General features: G+C 27.8%; 1 protein-coding gene across 1 annotated transcript in view; it reads left to right on the top strand.

Annotated features, from left to right (window-relative positions):
- Positions 1-1,209: 1,209 nt before the first annotated feature.
- Positions 1,210-17,189, top strand: part of LOC107448408 (papilin) — a 36,372-nt gene continuing 20,392 nt past the window's right edge. The window contains exons 1-6 of the mRNA XM_087166924.1: positions 1,210-1,345; positions 3,777-3,959; positions 6,852-7,055; positions 8,685-8,870; positions 10,216-10,401; positions 11,295-11,480. Of these exons, the coding sequence (XP_087023050.1) occupies positions 1,300-1,345; positions 3,777-3,959; positions 6,852-7,055; positions 8,685-8,870; positions 10,216-10,401; positions 11,295-11,480 (991 nt within the window). The 5' untranslated portion in view covers positions 1,210-1,299. The remainder of the gene's footprint in view (positions 1,346-3,776; positions 3,960-6,851; positions 7,056-8,684; positions 8,871-10,215; positions 10,402-11,294; positions 11,481-17,189) is intronic.

Genomic DNA, 17,189 nt, shown 5'->3' with positions numbered 1-17,189 from the left:
TCCGGTATCATGGGCTAGAGTCCTCTTGCCATCAGGCTAACCATGGGAGGTTCTTGCGGTCTTCCCCTCCATGTAACGCAAATGCGGGTTACTTCCATTAAAAGTCCTCCACGTAGGCAAATTTCTCCTAATACTTGATCCAGTTCCCTTGTTTTCTGGAATGGGTTCAAAATTACAAGGCTACGGAGTTGAACATTAATAGTCGTAAGCCCCAAAATTGGGTCAGCTGTTCAATGACGGTTATAAAATAAAATAAAATTTTTTGATTCAATACGCCCCAAAATTTGTAAGAAGAAAATGGCAAAAAAAATACAAACATTAAAAAAGTATGTAGCTCTCTTAATTTCTAAAAAATATCTTACTTTCACAAAATGTTTTTGTTCATTTACTTTTTGAAACTAACTATAATGGATCCTTGTTTTGGTTGTTGTTGTTGTCTATAATCCTTCAAGGTATGACAAAGTTAGACCAGTTCCAAAAGACCGTTGACTAGAAGAAAGTCGATGAAAAGGATAGGATTTTAACCATTTAAGGATCCATTAAATTATAATATGAATTGAGCCATTTTAAGGATACATTAATAGTTACATGATTATGACGTTAATATTATGGGTTAGGGTGCAAATGGGACAAAGAATGAATGAGAAAAGTTAGAAGAAAACAGAACACAAAACAAATTTGTTTAACTTGCAAGTAAACCTCATATACATTCATTGGAAATATTTGTAAAAAATTATCTTAGTATATTTCCGCAATTTTTTTACCCTTAATCCTAAGAAAAAGAATAGTTAGCGAAAGGGTGACATATAAGTAAATACAAGTGAAATTTTGAAGACTTGTTCAATTATATGCATTATGCGTCTTAATAAAAGTTTAAAAGCATTTTTCTCGATGCAGTGTTTTGAGAAAAGATCCCAATGTTTAGAATTGCATTGATCAAAATTAAAAGAGCAAAATACTGTCAATTTATTTTAAAATTTGTTACATACAATCGTTTCATTACTTATATAAAAAGAAATTTCAGATAAAAAAGTTATTTCAACACTTGAAGTTGAAATTCACAGTAGTAGTGATTTTTTTAGTGATGTTATCAACTAAAATTAAATACAAACAGAAAGGACTTCCTGCAGAAACGTAAAGGCTGTGATAGCATTTCCTAAAGTTACTTCCTGCAAATCAAGTATAACATTATTTTAAATAATTATCGTCTTACAATTACATTTTCTAGCTATTAAATTACTGAGCAAGATTGAAAAGTTGTTTGTCATCTATATATTATTGTCAGCACTAAAGTAAAGAATGTTGCTTCTGTTATGTATGGTTAGCACTATCTTTGCTGACTCACGTAAGTATGATTGAACTTTAGTATTGATTGTTGAAATATGTACTTAAATATTTAGCTATCATTTTTATAATTTTTAAGTTATTTTTTGGTGTTATTTTACCCTTTAGCAAGCATATGTTGAATCAGTGTTGCTCATATTATTATGAAATTAAAGTTCGGATCTTAAATGTATTAATTATGTTGTTAAATTTTTCTTTAACAAAGTTTTTATGATGCAAAGAAAAAGAACATAAAATGTTTATTTTGATTGAATGAATTTGATTTTTTGAATTTTTCTTTTCCAAACTAAATTTTATTTTTAATTCCTTTACATTCTTTATGATTGTTATTGTAAGAAATTGATTGTTATTGTAAGAAATTGATTGTTATTGTAAGAAATATCGGATAATATTGCATATTATCAAAATATTCATTGCAATCGTAATACCTTGCTGACCATACTATCATGCAAATTAAACCATCTTAATAAAATATCCTTTACCAACTTAAATTGATAGTATATTATGATTCTATTTTAACTAAATATGGTCCAATTTACTACCATGAGAAAAACAATTATAGTCAAAACTACCAGAATAAGGTAAAATTTATCTTGTTTTAGTGAAGCCCTCTGGTAATATTTTATATTTATATTTTATTTTTTATGTGTTATCTGAAATCATCTTTACAAAATTAGCTAAAAAAAGAATGCATATAAATAAATATCAAAAAGGATTAGAAGTTCTAATTTGATTTTCCAACTTATCAGTTTTTTAATATCAACCAGTTACACTTTGAATTCTACACTGAAAAAAACGTAGGGTATAACTTTCAGAGCGTGATAAAATTTACCATGTTTCTGGCATTATGTGAATGACAAAGTACGGTAAATTTTACTGAAATGTTTTGGTAATGATTTTAGTAAAACTAACAGCAAAATATTGTTTTATAACATGTGTAAAATTTTGGTAACTTTATTGGATACCCTAGAGCGTGGCATAAAAACCATTTATTTGGTTAAGATTAGTTTTCAATTTTGCATTTCTTACTAAATGAGTTGTGATAAGATCTATAATTTTGAATGCTAGAATTTTCGGTAAAATGTTACCACAAGAATGGAAAACGATATCATTTGAATGGTTAAATACCGTATATTTTGATTTTATAAACAGAATTATGTTATTTTTATTTTTATCTTTTACTTAAAAATGTTTTTACTACACAATACAATAATTTTACCAGAATTTTTTCTACGTGTATCATATTAAATTTGCAACCAATTTACCTGATTATTAATTGAAGGAGAGCAAGAAACAAAGCACGGAACTGGTTCATTTGCGATGTGAAGGAATCTTTTTTTAATTTTAAAAATTATGAAATGGGAAGTTAGTAAACAAAAGAAAATGCTGATGCTGCATGGAATTCAATTTTTTTTTAGCTATAACATTGAAATAAGATGGTTTTATGTAGATGAAAGGAACTGAAATAATTGGGTGAATTATTTATGAGAAAAAAACAAAAACGACGAGGACGGGAAAACATGTTTAAAAAAAACAACTAATTGTACTGTATCCAGAAACTCAATTTTATGTCTAATCTATCTTTATATATTTCCCTTACGTGACAGCATAAGCTCGGATATTTCACTATCTTTTGGCAACATTTAATTAATTATTATTTCATTACATTGTCTTAAGTAATAATTTAAGTAGTGTTGACAAATCAGTTATACGTTAATTATTTATTTAGATTCCTCTTTTTAGGTTATCTTAAGTATTAATTTATATACTCTAGAATAGATACTTTAGTTATTTAGAATAATTTTGTATTTTTATTGAAATGAAAAATTAGTTATGAATTAATTTTCAGATTTATTTTTAATCTCTTCTATTGTAATTTTGCTATTGAAATTTTAAAAATAAACGATGCTATGATGCCTCCTAGTGCCATAGCAACTATTGGTGGGGCAGAAGTTTTATATATATATATATATATATATATATATATATATATATATATATATATATATATATATATATATATATATATATATATATATATATATATATATATATATATATATATATATATATATATATATATATATATATATATATTGTATTAATATAGCCAAAGTAAAATATAATTTATAAAAATAGAACACATAAATAAAGTAACATTAAGTAATTAATGTGTTCTATTTTTGCTTAAATCTTGAGTGCTCCTCACACTATTGTATTGTATTGATATGATTTGCTTTGGCTATATTGATACAATATTAGAAAGCACTCCTTTTTGCGGATATAATCGTGTGAGCTGATGAAGAGATTATATCTTTTCTTTATTTTGCTCACTGGATTTGATCTAAGTTGCTTTTAGATAAATAAAAAAAATTGGTTTGTTTAATATATGGATATATTCAAAAAATGAATTCTATTATGCACTTTTAAAGCTTGTCCTCCACATTCTCAATTCAATTCATGTGGGACATTCTGCCCGGTGACGTGTGAAAATTTTCGAACTCCACCAGAATTTTGTATTCAAGTCTGCAAAACCGGTTGTGAATGTGAAAGCGGTTATGTTTTAAAAGAGGATGGAAACTGTGTTTTACCAGAAAATTGTGCAAATGACAATAGTGCGCACTTATTTTTCTTCCTAATATTTTTATACTCCATATTTTATTACATAATGCTTAACACAATAATATTTATTCATATAAACTATGACATATATGTCATAGTTTATGAGATATATGAACTGTGGTCTATGACACATAAACTATGTCATATAAACTAGACAGAGATATAAACTATGTCATTTATGATAATATAATCAAATTTATTTACATGAACACACTATTTTCTATAATAATTGTAATGTATATGTCGCCGGCGATGTATGAAACATAAGCTTTCTATGGAATACTCAGAGTATTTCATAAGTACTAGGCATTTTTAGTTAAGTATAAGATATGAGAATTAATGTATGCCTCACATAGGCATTGTATATAAAATATCTAGGCAATCTATGAAATGGCAAAGTAGACGAAATAGTTTTAATTCCTGAAAAACACATAAGTTAATTAAAAGAAATATTGTAAGACTGGCATTAAAGCGACCAATTATGTTATAAGAAATGTATTAAATACCGTACTCTATAGAATATATCAGCATTTAAAAATGCCTGTAACCATGTAACCCTTTTATACTGTGTAGGCTTTCCATATATATATATATATATATATATATATATATATATATATATATATATATATATATATATATATATATATATATACAATATCAGAAAGCACTCTGTTTTGCGGATATAATTGTGTGGGCTGAAGAAAAGATTATATCTTTTTTTTTCCGGTTTTTTAATTAACATTTCACTTTTTTTTTTTTTTTTTTTTTTTTAAATAAAATATTGTTTGTTGTTTTTTTTTTTTTTTACTTATTATTTCCCACCCCCTTTTTTTCATATGTCTATAATTTTTCTTTGTTTTATTCTTCATTTTGAACTTATATATATATATATATATATATATATATATATATATATATATATATATATATATATATATATTTATATATATATATATATATATATATATATATATATATATATATATATATATATATATATATATATATATATATATATATATATATATATATATATATATATATATATATACAGTGGATCGTTTATACGACGCCGAAGGGACCACCGAAAAACGTCGTATAAACGATAACGTCGTATAATAGATTTTTACTTCTAAAACTGAAACTCTGTTTTCAGTTAATTTTAATGTTTAACGTGTTGATTTACATAAATTTCTAAATTAGACAAAGCAAAACGAACAAATAACCAAAGAAGAAAAATTGCAGTGAGTAATTTGAATGTATGCTACCTTTAATTATATGTTCTTGCTATTAGTCTCTACAATGCTTTGAATAGCGAGTTGAACTTACTGCTCTCTATGGTGCAATTTTAGATTTCTAATCACGGCCAAATCTAATGGCTGAAGCGCACTTGTGCAATTTGCAGGAAAAAAGAGAGCTTTTACAATTTCCAAAATAATTAGTATCGATGGGTTCGCTGGACATTGGTCTATGAATAGCAAAATTTTTCGTTTTTGTCTCTTGTCTAGTCTACTTTGTCTAGCTTTTACATTGTCTAGTTTTTTCAGTCATCTAGTAAAAATTACGGTCGTCATCCAAGAATTCTTGTTGGCACCCTTTTCTGTATCATTCATGTTGGCAAATTTCTCCCTTTTTTAAAATACACAAGAAAAAATAAAAAAATTAAATAAACGTGAACAAAATCTAAAAACCGACGTATAACCGATTCTGTGCGTCGTATAAACGATATATTTTTAAATTAAAATGAATAGGAATGATTTGGGACCACACTAAAACGTCGTATAAATGTAAACGTCGTATAAGTGATCGTCGTATAAACGATGCTCCACACATATATATATATATATATATATATATATATATATATATATATATATATATATATATATATATATATATATATATATATATATTACACAATATTTGAATTATGGCTCGATAAGAGCTCGAAGCATATGTTAAAAATTATTAAGCATTTGTTAAAAATTATTGAAAACAAAATGAGCAACATAAAAATTATTTAGAATTCAGCGAGTAACATTATTTTCCTGAAAGTTATGGATAAAACTCTTCTTGGTCAGAGGTTACTTTTAGTGGTTAGAAATAAGCAGTATTCGCATCAAAATAAACAAAAGAATCAAGATTTTGGACAGTTCATTACCCAGTATAAACTGGCATCCTTTTTTGCATCGGGTCACTATTGAAGAAATTCAGATAAGGCTGGTTTAACTGATAAGAGCAGGTATAATTACATCATGTAAATAATGATATGGGTTTGACAGCAAACAATGTGCCATATAGCCAATGTCAATATGCTATCGGTGATGATGCCGGCTCAATCTATTGGCCAATGCCACTCTTTTTAGCCGTAGCAGTTTCAATCGACGATGTCGGGCCGTCAGGTAGGTTTTTAGTAATACTAATCCGAATTTCCAAACCAGTACCGGCACTCAGGGTGCTGGTACTTTTTATCGTAAGATCTATTTTCATCAGTGCATGTTACGGAACAAAAGATTTGATATACTGTATTTACTGTAATTATTTTTACAAAAAATAATTACAGTAAATTAAATGAATCATTCGAATTGAATAAATATTATTGCAAAAATTACGGTATATTATTTAACGGCAAAAATGGATTTTACAGTAAAAGCAATTTTATGGATGAATCGTAGGTAGTTAATTTCGTAGTTTGATCCACAATTTTTACAGTGTATGAATTTTCACAATGTGTTTCATCATGCCCTAAATGTTTGTTTGCTGGGTAGAAAGGAGATATGTCATTGCTTTTATGGTTTCGAGAAATGTACGTAAAAGTTTATAACTTATGTCGACAAGGTTGAATCCTCATATTTTATAAATTATTGTAAATTTTCTTACAGATGTTATTTCACAGCAGACTGATAAGCCAGATAAATGTAATTTACCTGTGGACAGTGGTTTATGTCATGCATTGTTTTACAACTTTGCCTTCAACCAAACTAGCGGACGTTGTGAAGAGTTTGCATATGGAGGTTGTGGTGGAAACGCGAACAATTTTGATACATTAGAAGAATGTGAGGCTACTTGTGGAGATAACGTTAAAAGTAAAACATGTTAATGACTAATTGTTAGCTTTTAAGTACAGTTGAAAGCTAAAATAAGTGCCCAAACAAGATGTTCCTAGTCAGAACTACTTGTGAATGATAAACTTAAGAATAGAGTATGAACATAAAAATAAAAAGCTCACAGTTGCCAATCGAAAATAAAATGAAGAAATTAATGCATAATAGAAAGCAAGAGAAAACGTTGAAGACAGTGGGACTTTGGATATCAACCAGCAAATTTTCCAAAATTCTTCTATCTAACCTGTATATAAATTTTTGTCATTCGTATATTGTACTGATAAAAAGTGTCGCTCTTTGGGTACTCGAATCATGTTCACATTTTTCTATATCTTTTGTGAAGAAATCAGAAGTTCTTATTTTAAGTTCAAATTATATGTTTCACTATAGTCTTGAGTCAGAATAGTTTGGCTGACAGGACGTCAGTGCCATGTCCGAGAGACCGTGAGGTCGAAGACAAAATGGTGACTGGTACATGTTAAATCTGTTGGGGTCATGAAGTCCTAAAAGTTCCCATAACAAATCAATACCTCTGTCGGTAAGGGATTGAAAAAATTGGATTATATCTGTAATGATGAAAGGTGTGTGAAGGTGTTAAACCTGTAAAATGGGCTGTGATGAATGTGTGTGGCAAAGTCGTATTCTTGGCCATAGATGGCGCCATAGAAAAGCAAGAAGGCTCACCCCTCTGCCTTAAATTAGCTTGGTTCTACGGAAGCAAAGCTTACTGGTTTTGGCAAGTCGCATTTGTGACAATAACAGCTTTTTCCGTTATTCGTTTCATATTAATTTTGATAAGCATTAAATATTCACAGTTTACTTAGGGATTTAGAAGCTTTACTTCCTATTCAGATGTAACCTAATGACTTATTAACTTATTGATGCTATATTTGAGTACATTACGCTGATTTTTAAAATGCAATTTACATTGTTTTATATTGCATTTATAACTAAAAATGTTTTCTTGAAAACAGGAATGATCTTTTTAATAGTCTTTTTTAAATATTGGTGTATATATTAGGTGAAAAACTACCTGTCCTTTTTTAAGAATGCCATTTAAAATCTCATATTTTTAAAAAATAATATGTTAAAATAATTTTTTAAAATCAGAATTTTTTAAGGAATTATCGAAATTATCTGTGTGATATGCAGTAAATTTTATTCTTCTAGAATCTTCTTAAGAAATGTAGTGATCTTCAAAATTATCTAATTGTATTATAAACTTTATAAATCTATTTCTGGAATTTAAATTAGTTACTTAGTCATTATATAAAAATTTAGTTCACAGTTAAAATCAGCTTGGTACAGCTGATAATCTTTTTTTTTAACACAGATTTTAATCAAAAATAAATGTGACTTATACTTAAATAGTGAAACCATTTTTCTTTACTGTTTGAAAAATATAATTTTAATTATCTGTAAATAACTATTCAGTTTACAATTTACCTTTAACATATGCTTTAGCTCTTTTATGTGAATTAAATGGTAATCTTTTGACAAGGCAAAATATTTTGTTACAAACTTCATACTTTATAGGTGTGACTTTTAAGCATTATTAAATATTTTTAATACTCTTGTTCTAAAACCGAAATTTCAATGTCTTCTTTTCAGTTCCTCATCTACCTTTTGCTTGTCAGCAAGATAAAGAAGTCGGCACATGTGATCAAAATTTTTCCAGATTCTTCTACAACATGGAAATTTCACAATGCCAGGAATTTATTTACGCAGGATGCAGAGGAAATAGTAACAATTTTCAAGATTTAGAAGACTGTGAAGCAGTTTGTCAAACTGATCTAGGTATATGTTTCATGGAGAAAAAAAATATTTATAACTCATGCACGAAAGTACAAAACAAAATATCCAAATTAAATTAAAATCAAATAAAGATGCGCAGTAAAGTATTCCGGATCAAATTACGGTATAAAGTACCGGCATCATCCGTAAAATACATTTTTTCTGTAAAATATTATATCGTAAGTTTTACTGTATTTGTTAAATTAGAGTGATTCAGTGATTTTACGGTAATTATTATTGTCTATCTTATAGTATATCAGATTTTTGGCTCAATAACATGCTCCGGTTAAAAAAAAAAATTACGGTAAGAAGTACCGACAACCTGAATACCGGTATTTTTACCGTAATTTGATACAGAATGTTTTACAGTGTAATGTAATTTCTCTCATTGTCAAAGTATGCTATGTTTTTTTACACAGCATACTTTAAACGTAAACACAAATTCGTCTTCTTTATTGACTTGACAGCCTTTTGAGGGCCATAGCCTTTTTTTTTTATTTCTTCATTCTGTTTTCTTTCTCCCCAGAGTGTTCTAGTTGTTTACTTTTAGTACTTCGATACCCTCAATAACGCAATCAACTAACCTTAGTCAGGGTCTAAATCTGGTTCGTATTCTATTTTACTTGGTTTAAAATGAGAAAATATGTAAGTTATTCTTATGGAATATTAAATATGGAATATGTCCATTCGATAGTATGTCTATTCTGAATTCAATTTGAAGTGGTTTATTTCAATATGATGTATAATATCTGCCTCTCTACGCAGCCTGTATAGACAACACCTTAAAGATAGAAGGCTTCCACATGGCTCAATTTAGTATTTCGACGTAACGAAAATAAACTGCGCAGTGGGGGTTTACGATTGGACTACTAAGGGATCTGATTTTTTCTTAATGGTAACCCGTATGGAGGCCTCCTCTCTTCAAAGAAATGTTGGTACAGATCATTATACTATATGTACCTTCATGTACCATTGTTATTCGCTGCAGCCAGAATCTTTCTCAAAACTTTCGTCTCGAAGATAACTCAATTTTCACGTGGTTTCGCCCTAGCTCAAAATATAAACTAGTGAACTTATTTAGTTAAAAATCTTACTTTCATGTTTGCACAACAGTGTTATTCTTTCTAACGTTCTTAAGGCCACGAATTAATTTTCAAAGTGCCACTACGCTTTAACTACTTTGCGATAAGTTGATTTTTTTTTGAAAAGCAAAATATTTCTAAAATTTGTATGTAACTTTATAAACATTATTATGAATAACATATATGTATTAAAATCGAATGTAGAATGGAATTTAATTCTTTTTTCTTTCTCTGTAACTTCTTCTTAAACTGATACATTTTTGTAGTTTCTCGTCTACCTTTTGCTTGTCAGCAAGATAAAGCAGTCGGCCCATGTGATCAAAATCTTGCAAGATTCTTTTACAACAGGGATACTGCCCAATGCCAAGAATTTATTTATGGAGGATGTGAAGGAAACGATAATAACTTTCAAAGCTTAGAAGACTGTAAAGAAATTTGCCGAGTTGGAATGAGTAAGTATGCTATGATAATTGAATATAAACAATAATACAATAGAACAACAAATTAAGGAATATTATTTAGATTATAATAAAAATGAAAGAAAGCAAATAAAAAGCTATAAATTAAATGAACCAAATAAAAAAATGAATAAATGAAGAAAGTAAAAAAAAGTAAATGAAAATAAAATTAAATAAAAGACATGAATAAATGAATAAAAATATAAAATAAATTAAAAGTAAAAAACAAGAAAAGAAGTGAAAATTTCCTTGAGTAGATTTTTTCACACAATTTTTTTTAAATTCTATTGTTTGTAAATACGAAAGCAAATATGATTTATATTTAAAAAAGGGAAAGCTTTAAATCTAATTAGATTTGAAGTCATTAAAAGTGGAAAAAATTAACATACTGCAAGTTGCTAGACGTGAATGAAGAAAATAAATTAAATTTGAAAAAGAAAACGTTATGTTGCCAAGGAAAAAAATTAAAAATAAAGTAAAGTTGAAAATCAAAATTGGGAAATCCACGTTAGCCGAGTGAAGCAACTCAGAGTAAGATATATTACCAAGTGGTATGGTATAGTGGTGAGGAACTCATGTCATTATAAGAGAATCGGTATGCTTGTTTAATACATGTATGACTTTTATGTATAATTTATACGATTTTTTTTGCTTCCATATTGTAATTAGTTTTAACTATTTCGAAAACATGATTTTATCTACTTAATATTATTTACTTAAAATTATTTATGTTTCAAAACTTTTTTGAAATGCTGTTTTAGTTTGTTTTTCTTCAAAGTAGTTTGTCATGTCAGTTCTCTGCCACATATAAAAATCCAGATAACAATTTTTAATTTTCATCTTTTTTCTTCATGTCCAAAACTTAAACTTCAATACATATTTTTCAGCTCCTCATCTTCCGCAAGCCTGTCAGCAGGAAAAAGAAATCGGCTCATGTGCACAAAATTTTTCAAGATTCTTTTACAATAAGGAAATTTCACAATGCCAGGAATTTATTTACGCAGGATGCGAAGGAAATGATAACAATTTTCAAGATTTAGAAGACTGTGAAGCAGTGTGTAAAACTGAAAGAGGTAACTGTATTTTGATTATAAAATAATTCCACTGATATATTATATATAACTGATATATTATTTATAGCACGGGAATAAACTAAAGAGTGCGTATAAAATGAAGGAAGAAAAACTAAAATGCATTATTTCTATGTCTAAGAGCAATTTTTTTTAAAAAAAAAAGCTTCTGACACAATTACTCTTTTAAGACGAAATTACTTTTTTTATTTGTAGAAATTTTATTACTTAAAAGATTGCTTGAAGGCATTATACATTATCAAACAGTCTAATATTCTATCAAATATCAAATATTCTGCATTATATAATTGATAGAATACGGGGAAACATTCTATAATATTCCATAGAATCGCGATGGCTCAGGGGATAGAGCGTTCGCCTTCCAATGAGGTGAACCGGGGTTCGATCTCGGCGATGACTGGTTGATACCACTTCCGCATCCGGCATGCACCGACCGCAGTGCTGACGTGAAATATCTTCAGTGGTAGACGGATTATGGATTTGTCGTCAGACTAACCGTGGGAGGTTCTCGTGGTATTCCTCTCCATGTAACGCAAATGCGGTTCAGTTCCATCAAAAAGATCTCCCAATACTTGATCCAGGAGTTCCATTGTCTTCTGGATTGGGTTCAAAATTAAAAGGCCACAGAGTTGAACATTAGTAGTCGTAAACCCAAAAATTGGGTCGGCTGTTCAACGACAGTTATAAAATAAAAAATAATATTCCATGAATTTTAATCTTCCTATGTTTGTTAAATCTCGAAATGATATTTTATCATATTTATTTTATCTACATTTATATCACTTCTTCAATTGAAAAAACTGAAGTGCTAAATTAGTTAGGTTCATGACAACTATAAATTATTCAGACATCTATCTTAGCATTTGTATTCAAAAATAAAACAAAATATAATATTTTGACTGAAAAATATATTTCGGTAAGTGTAATTTTTTAAATTCATCTCAAAATTAAATGATGGATACTAAATGTCAATTTAATTCTATCAATTATCAAATGTTCTACATTAAATAATTGATAGAATACTGGGAAACATGATGGAACATTCCATCAATTTTAAACTTTCTATCTTTACCAAATCTAGAAATGAATATATACTTATATCTCGATATTTATATTACTTTTTCAATTGAAAAAATAAGAAGTTTAGGTGCTAAATTAGTTAAGTCCATAACAACTATAAATTATTTAGGAATTTATTTAACATTTGAATATAAAAATAAAGCATAATCTAATATTTAGACTAAAAAATAAATTTTGGTAAGAATAATTGTTTTTAATTAATCTCAAAATGAAATGATAGATTCTAAATGATACTTTATTGTTAACTTAATTAAACAAAATTTACAAAAGTGGACTACTTCAACGTTTTAGTCCTCCACAGAAGTGTGAGAACTTTTTATACTCAGTAAAATTCATGGTGCAATGTCTATCCGTTTTGCTACTGAAAGACTCTAAACATTGTGGGAATGATTACTTTATTTCAAGTTGATACCGAATCAAATGTTACACACTTCAAAAGGTGTAGATAATTCTTAGTACCAATGGGTCAGAAGGCTTTCACCAATTTGCAACTCGTTGCTTGTTGGTGAAAAAGTTTGTCTTTTGAAAAGGCAAAATCTCCGTGAAGTTGGGAAATATAGTTGTAGTATTTTTAAACTATTTAACTAAATTATTAAGTGAAATAGTAGGGCTTGTTTTGAACAAATGCTTTTAAGCCATATTCAAAGTTTAAGGCTAAAAATTGTGCGATTTCAACATAGTGAACAAGATGGTAGTTTGTTTACATGAACTGTTCTTCTCATCGGATTTAATCGACCAACTCATCATAGCGCATTTAATGCCTGGTAAGTTTCAATCCTCTTACCTGATTGATGAAAAATAATTGCGGTCGATTATTTGCTAAGTTATTTCCGTCGCCTTATCGGATTGATTTGGCAAACAACTCGTATATACTGTTATAAAATGAATGCATGTGTTTAGTTGTAGTATAATATTACGAGTAATGTATTTATCTAATTATTTTTACATAAATGTGCCAATTGTAACAAATAAAATTTATAATATTTAACTTCTATTCACTTCGATTTTGTTTTAATTGATATTAATATTTTGTCTGTGTTGCGAGTGTGTTTGATTAACAAACTAATTTTATTTTAATAAATATTGTTTATATTCATCCTGATCTTATGGTTCTTGCTTTAGATTGCATCGTAAAAGTAACTTAACTGATTCTTATGTGTATCATACATACTGCAATTATTAAGTTTAGTGTTACTAAATAAATTTAGTGAACTGGCAAATTTTCATCAAATAGTGAAAAAGAACTATCTAGAGCTTTACTACACGAAACACTATTCTTGGTTTTGCTGTAGTGGAACATTTAGTGAAGCACTAATTTGGTGTAAAGTTGCTGCCACCAATAATGATGTTTAGATACACGAAAACTTTTTAAAATATACAGTTTAAAACTTTTTCGGTACAGTTTTTTTAAGTTGATAGGGATATCTTATTTAAAATAAATATTTAAATCACATAACATCGTGAATTATTATTTAATGTAATATTTTGAAAGGAAAAAAAATACCAGGCATTTTTCGAGGGCGAACCATTTAGCTCCCAAAGGCATTTAATGATTTATAGGTAAAATAATGAATACACATGTTTTCAATATTTTTTGCAGATTAATCTTGTGTGATCAGAGAATGATGGGTTAATCTCCTGAATGACGAAGCAATCACCGGGGAGTGCAGAAAAAAATGGACAAAAGTTGGCGAAATATAAAGATTGTTTCGTACTTTTCACTCATAATACATTAATTTAGAATCCTTATCTAAAGTAAACAAAAAATAATTTTATTCATCGAAGTATGGACACTAACATGTAAGAGGGAAAACGTTAACAGAATCTAATGAATCGCTATTAAAGAAAATGGAATTAAAAATATGAAAGTATCCGAGCCATCATTATTGGCTAATAAAATTTGAAGATGTCTCTGACGGGCATATTTCTCGTCTTCATAAGTTCATTAAGCAATAGAGCAGTTTGTGATGTTTTTAATCTTGCCCTTTTTGTAACCCTTCCCCCCGTTTTTTTTAATTTTTTCACCCTCCAATAATAAGGATTCTAGAATAAATATTAAAAAGGTGTTGATTGTGGAGCTTCCTGTGTTAAAAAATATTTTCTGCTTCAATCTGTATTGGTTTCGAATGAATAAATTGACTGAAACTTGCAAAAGAAGTTGTTTTCTTTACTGCTCTAACTATTAGACATAGATGAAACACCGGTGCCTTTTATATACATTGTTCTCTTGACGATCTTGTTAGAAGTGAAATATATATTGCTATTTTTCAATTATTGTAAAATGTCTAATAGTTTCTATAGAATCTATTATAAAACCAGAATTATATATGTACTAAAATATGATATCCAATAAAAGTAGTTAAATTATTTTCTTTCATTAATAATAAACAATTTAACAACAATTGATTTTTTAAATTAAAGAAACTTCAATGTTTCATGCCATAAGTTTTCATGCTATATTTCATAAGCATAAGTTATTAAAATGCTAAATTTAAAAATGCTCACTTACTGTGGCCTAAAGTAATACAAAATAAAGAAAAAAGTATGAAAATATGTTAATTAAAAATTTTAAAAGGGCTAATAGATCTACAAATTTTAATTGATAATATTGTTTTAGAACTTTTAAAAAATTGTTTTTGTTTTACGTTCGACATGAATTGTACCAAATTGTATTGTAATGATAATAAAAAAGGAAAAATAATAACAATGCTGATGCTTTAAAATTATAGAAAAAACAGAAAGAAAAAAATTTTTTTGTGTAAAAGTTCAGAGTTGTGTCCTATAATTTTCTCGTAGGGTTGTGTTAAATGATTTTTTATTGTGTTACCAGTTATTCCAAATATAGCTGATGATTTGTAAAAGCAACTTAAGAAGAACGGGAGGAGCTCGAAATGAGTTTTCAGCATTCTGCATATGAAACCAGAATTTATTGTTACCATGTTTCAGAATTGTTTACGCATTTTGTTAACAGATGGCGCAAATAACTGAGAAAAATCCGAAACAGCGTTATTAAAATAATTGTCAATTAAAGTAACAATGAAGTGCATTTTGGCAAAATTATGTAACTTCTATGAAACTGATTTCGTTGTAATGATACGTACAGCTGATAACTTTGTATTATTACTTTAATAATAGGCAGCGCCAGCTGTTGTCATAGCATGTAACTAATTTAAAAACGTTGGAAGAACGAATTAGCTCATAGAATGTTGCGAACCGTACATTTTTATTTCCATCTATCTTTCTTTATTGAATGTTAATGCTTAGGACAATTGTTATATTATATGAAGAAATTCATTGGTTGATAATTTAGTAATCCTTTTCTTTCATACAGATGATAGCCTTCCGAATTTTAGAGATAAAGAAACATTTTATTTTAAATCAGCATGATAAGTGTTATAAAGAGAACACACGCTCTTATAAGAAAAAAATAAAGAATAACTAATCTTTGGAATAGTCTGTTTCATCTTATCTTTTTTTCTAATCGTTTCCTGTTTATAAAGAAGGTGCTGTGTGAATTTATTTCTTCTGACACAGTTTTAAATTCAATTACAGAATTTTGTAGATTTTTGAGACAAATCCAGGTTTAAAATAATATTTAAAATAAACTTTAGCTGAAGGCATACTAAACTGTGCAAGTTTTAGTCAAATTGGTTGAAAATTGTAATAATGGTGTCTGCGACTGATTGTGAAAAGGAGGAAATGACATTTTAAATTAGTAAAAATGGTCGCTTGTCAATGTAAAACGAGCTTTGCTCAGTGGCACCACCTAATTAATATTAATTCAATTCTAGTTAATATTAATTTCACACAAATTAGTATTTTATATAGCGTGTCCTCTAAATTTTACCCTTATATATATTTTTTTAAAAATCCTCGAAACTAAAATCAAGTGAAAGTACATATATTTGATGTAGCAAAATTACAACTAAGAGAATAATTTTTGAGGGCAACAGAGCTGAAATCATCAAAACCTGTTTGATTGCCGGAAGAAATAGAGGAGTGTTATCTCCAAGTTTCCTCAGAAAATCAAGCTGATTTAAATTTTATCAGTTCGCTTTTAGTTATTATTCACAAGTTATTTGAAGGATTTTTCAATGTTTTTTGTGCTTGAATAAGATTTGAGAACCCTAATGTGTAATGGATAGGGAATTTGATATCCCTAATGTTTCTACTAAATTTTAAATAAATATTCTAAATATATGCATTGAGTGTGTATTCTAAATATATGTCAGTATAGAACACCCTGTAAATATTTATACTGAAAACCATTTGTAAAATTATAAATCTTGGATTAATAAATAATGTGATTTTGTGTGAAAAATTTATTATGCATATTCATTTATTCATTCAATCATCTTGCGTTATTAGTTTCCATAAGTATTAAATTATAATTGTAATAATAATTACAATTATATTTATATTTTATTTAGAAAAGTGTGGGCATTTTTATAGGGAATTCAATAGCTGCGCCCTTTTTTAAAACAAATAAATGAGTTATATTGATTAAAATTGCTCAAAATTCAAATTAAAAATAAGTAGTAAATGGACTTTGTAAAGAAATATTTTTTTAATTTTGCGTTCATTAATTATAACGTCATAAAATTTTTTTTT

The sequence above is a fragment of the Parasteatoda tepidariorum genome, chromosome 6 (genome assembly GCF_982258835.1).
Source record: "Parasteatoda tepidariorum strain Cologne lab strain chromosome 6, Ptep-v5.0, whole genome shotgun sequence".
Classification (NCBI taxonomy): Eukaryota; Metazoa; Arthropoda; class Arachnida; order Araneae; family Theridiidae; genus Parasteatoda; species Parasteatoda tepidariorum.
The sequence above is the reverse complement of the archived record's forward strand: the minus strand, read 5'-3'. Positions and strand labels throughout refer to the sequence as shown.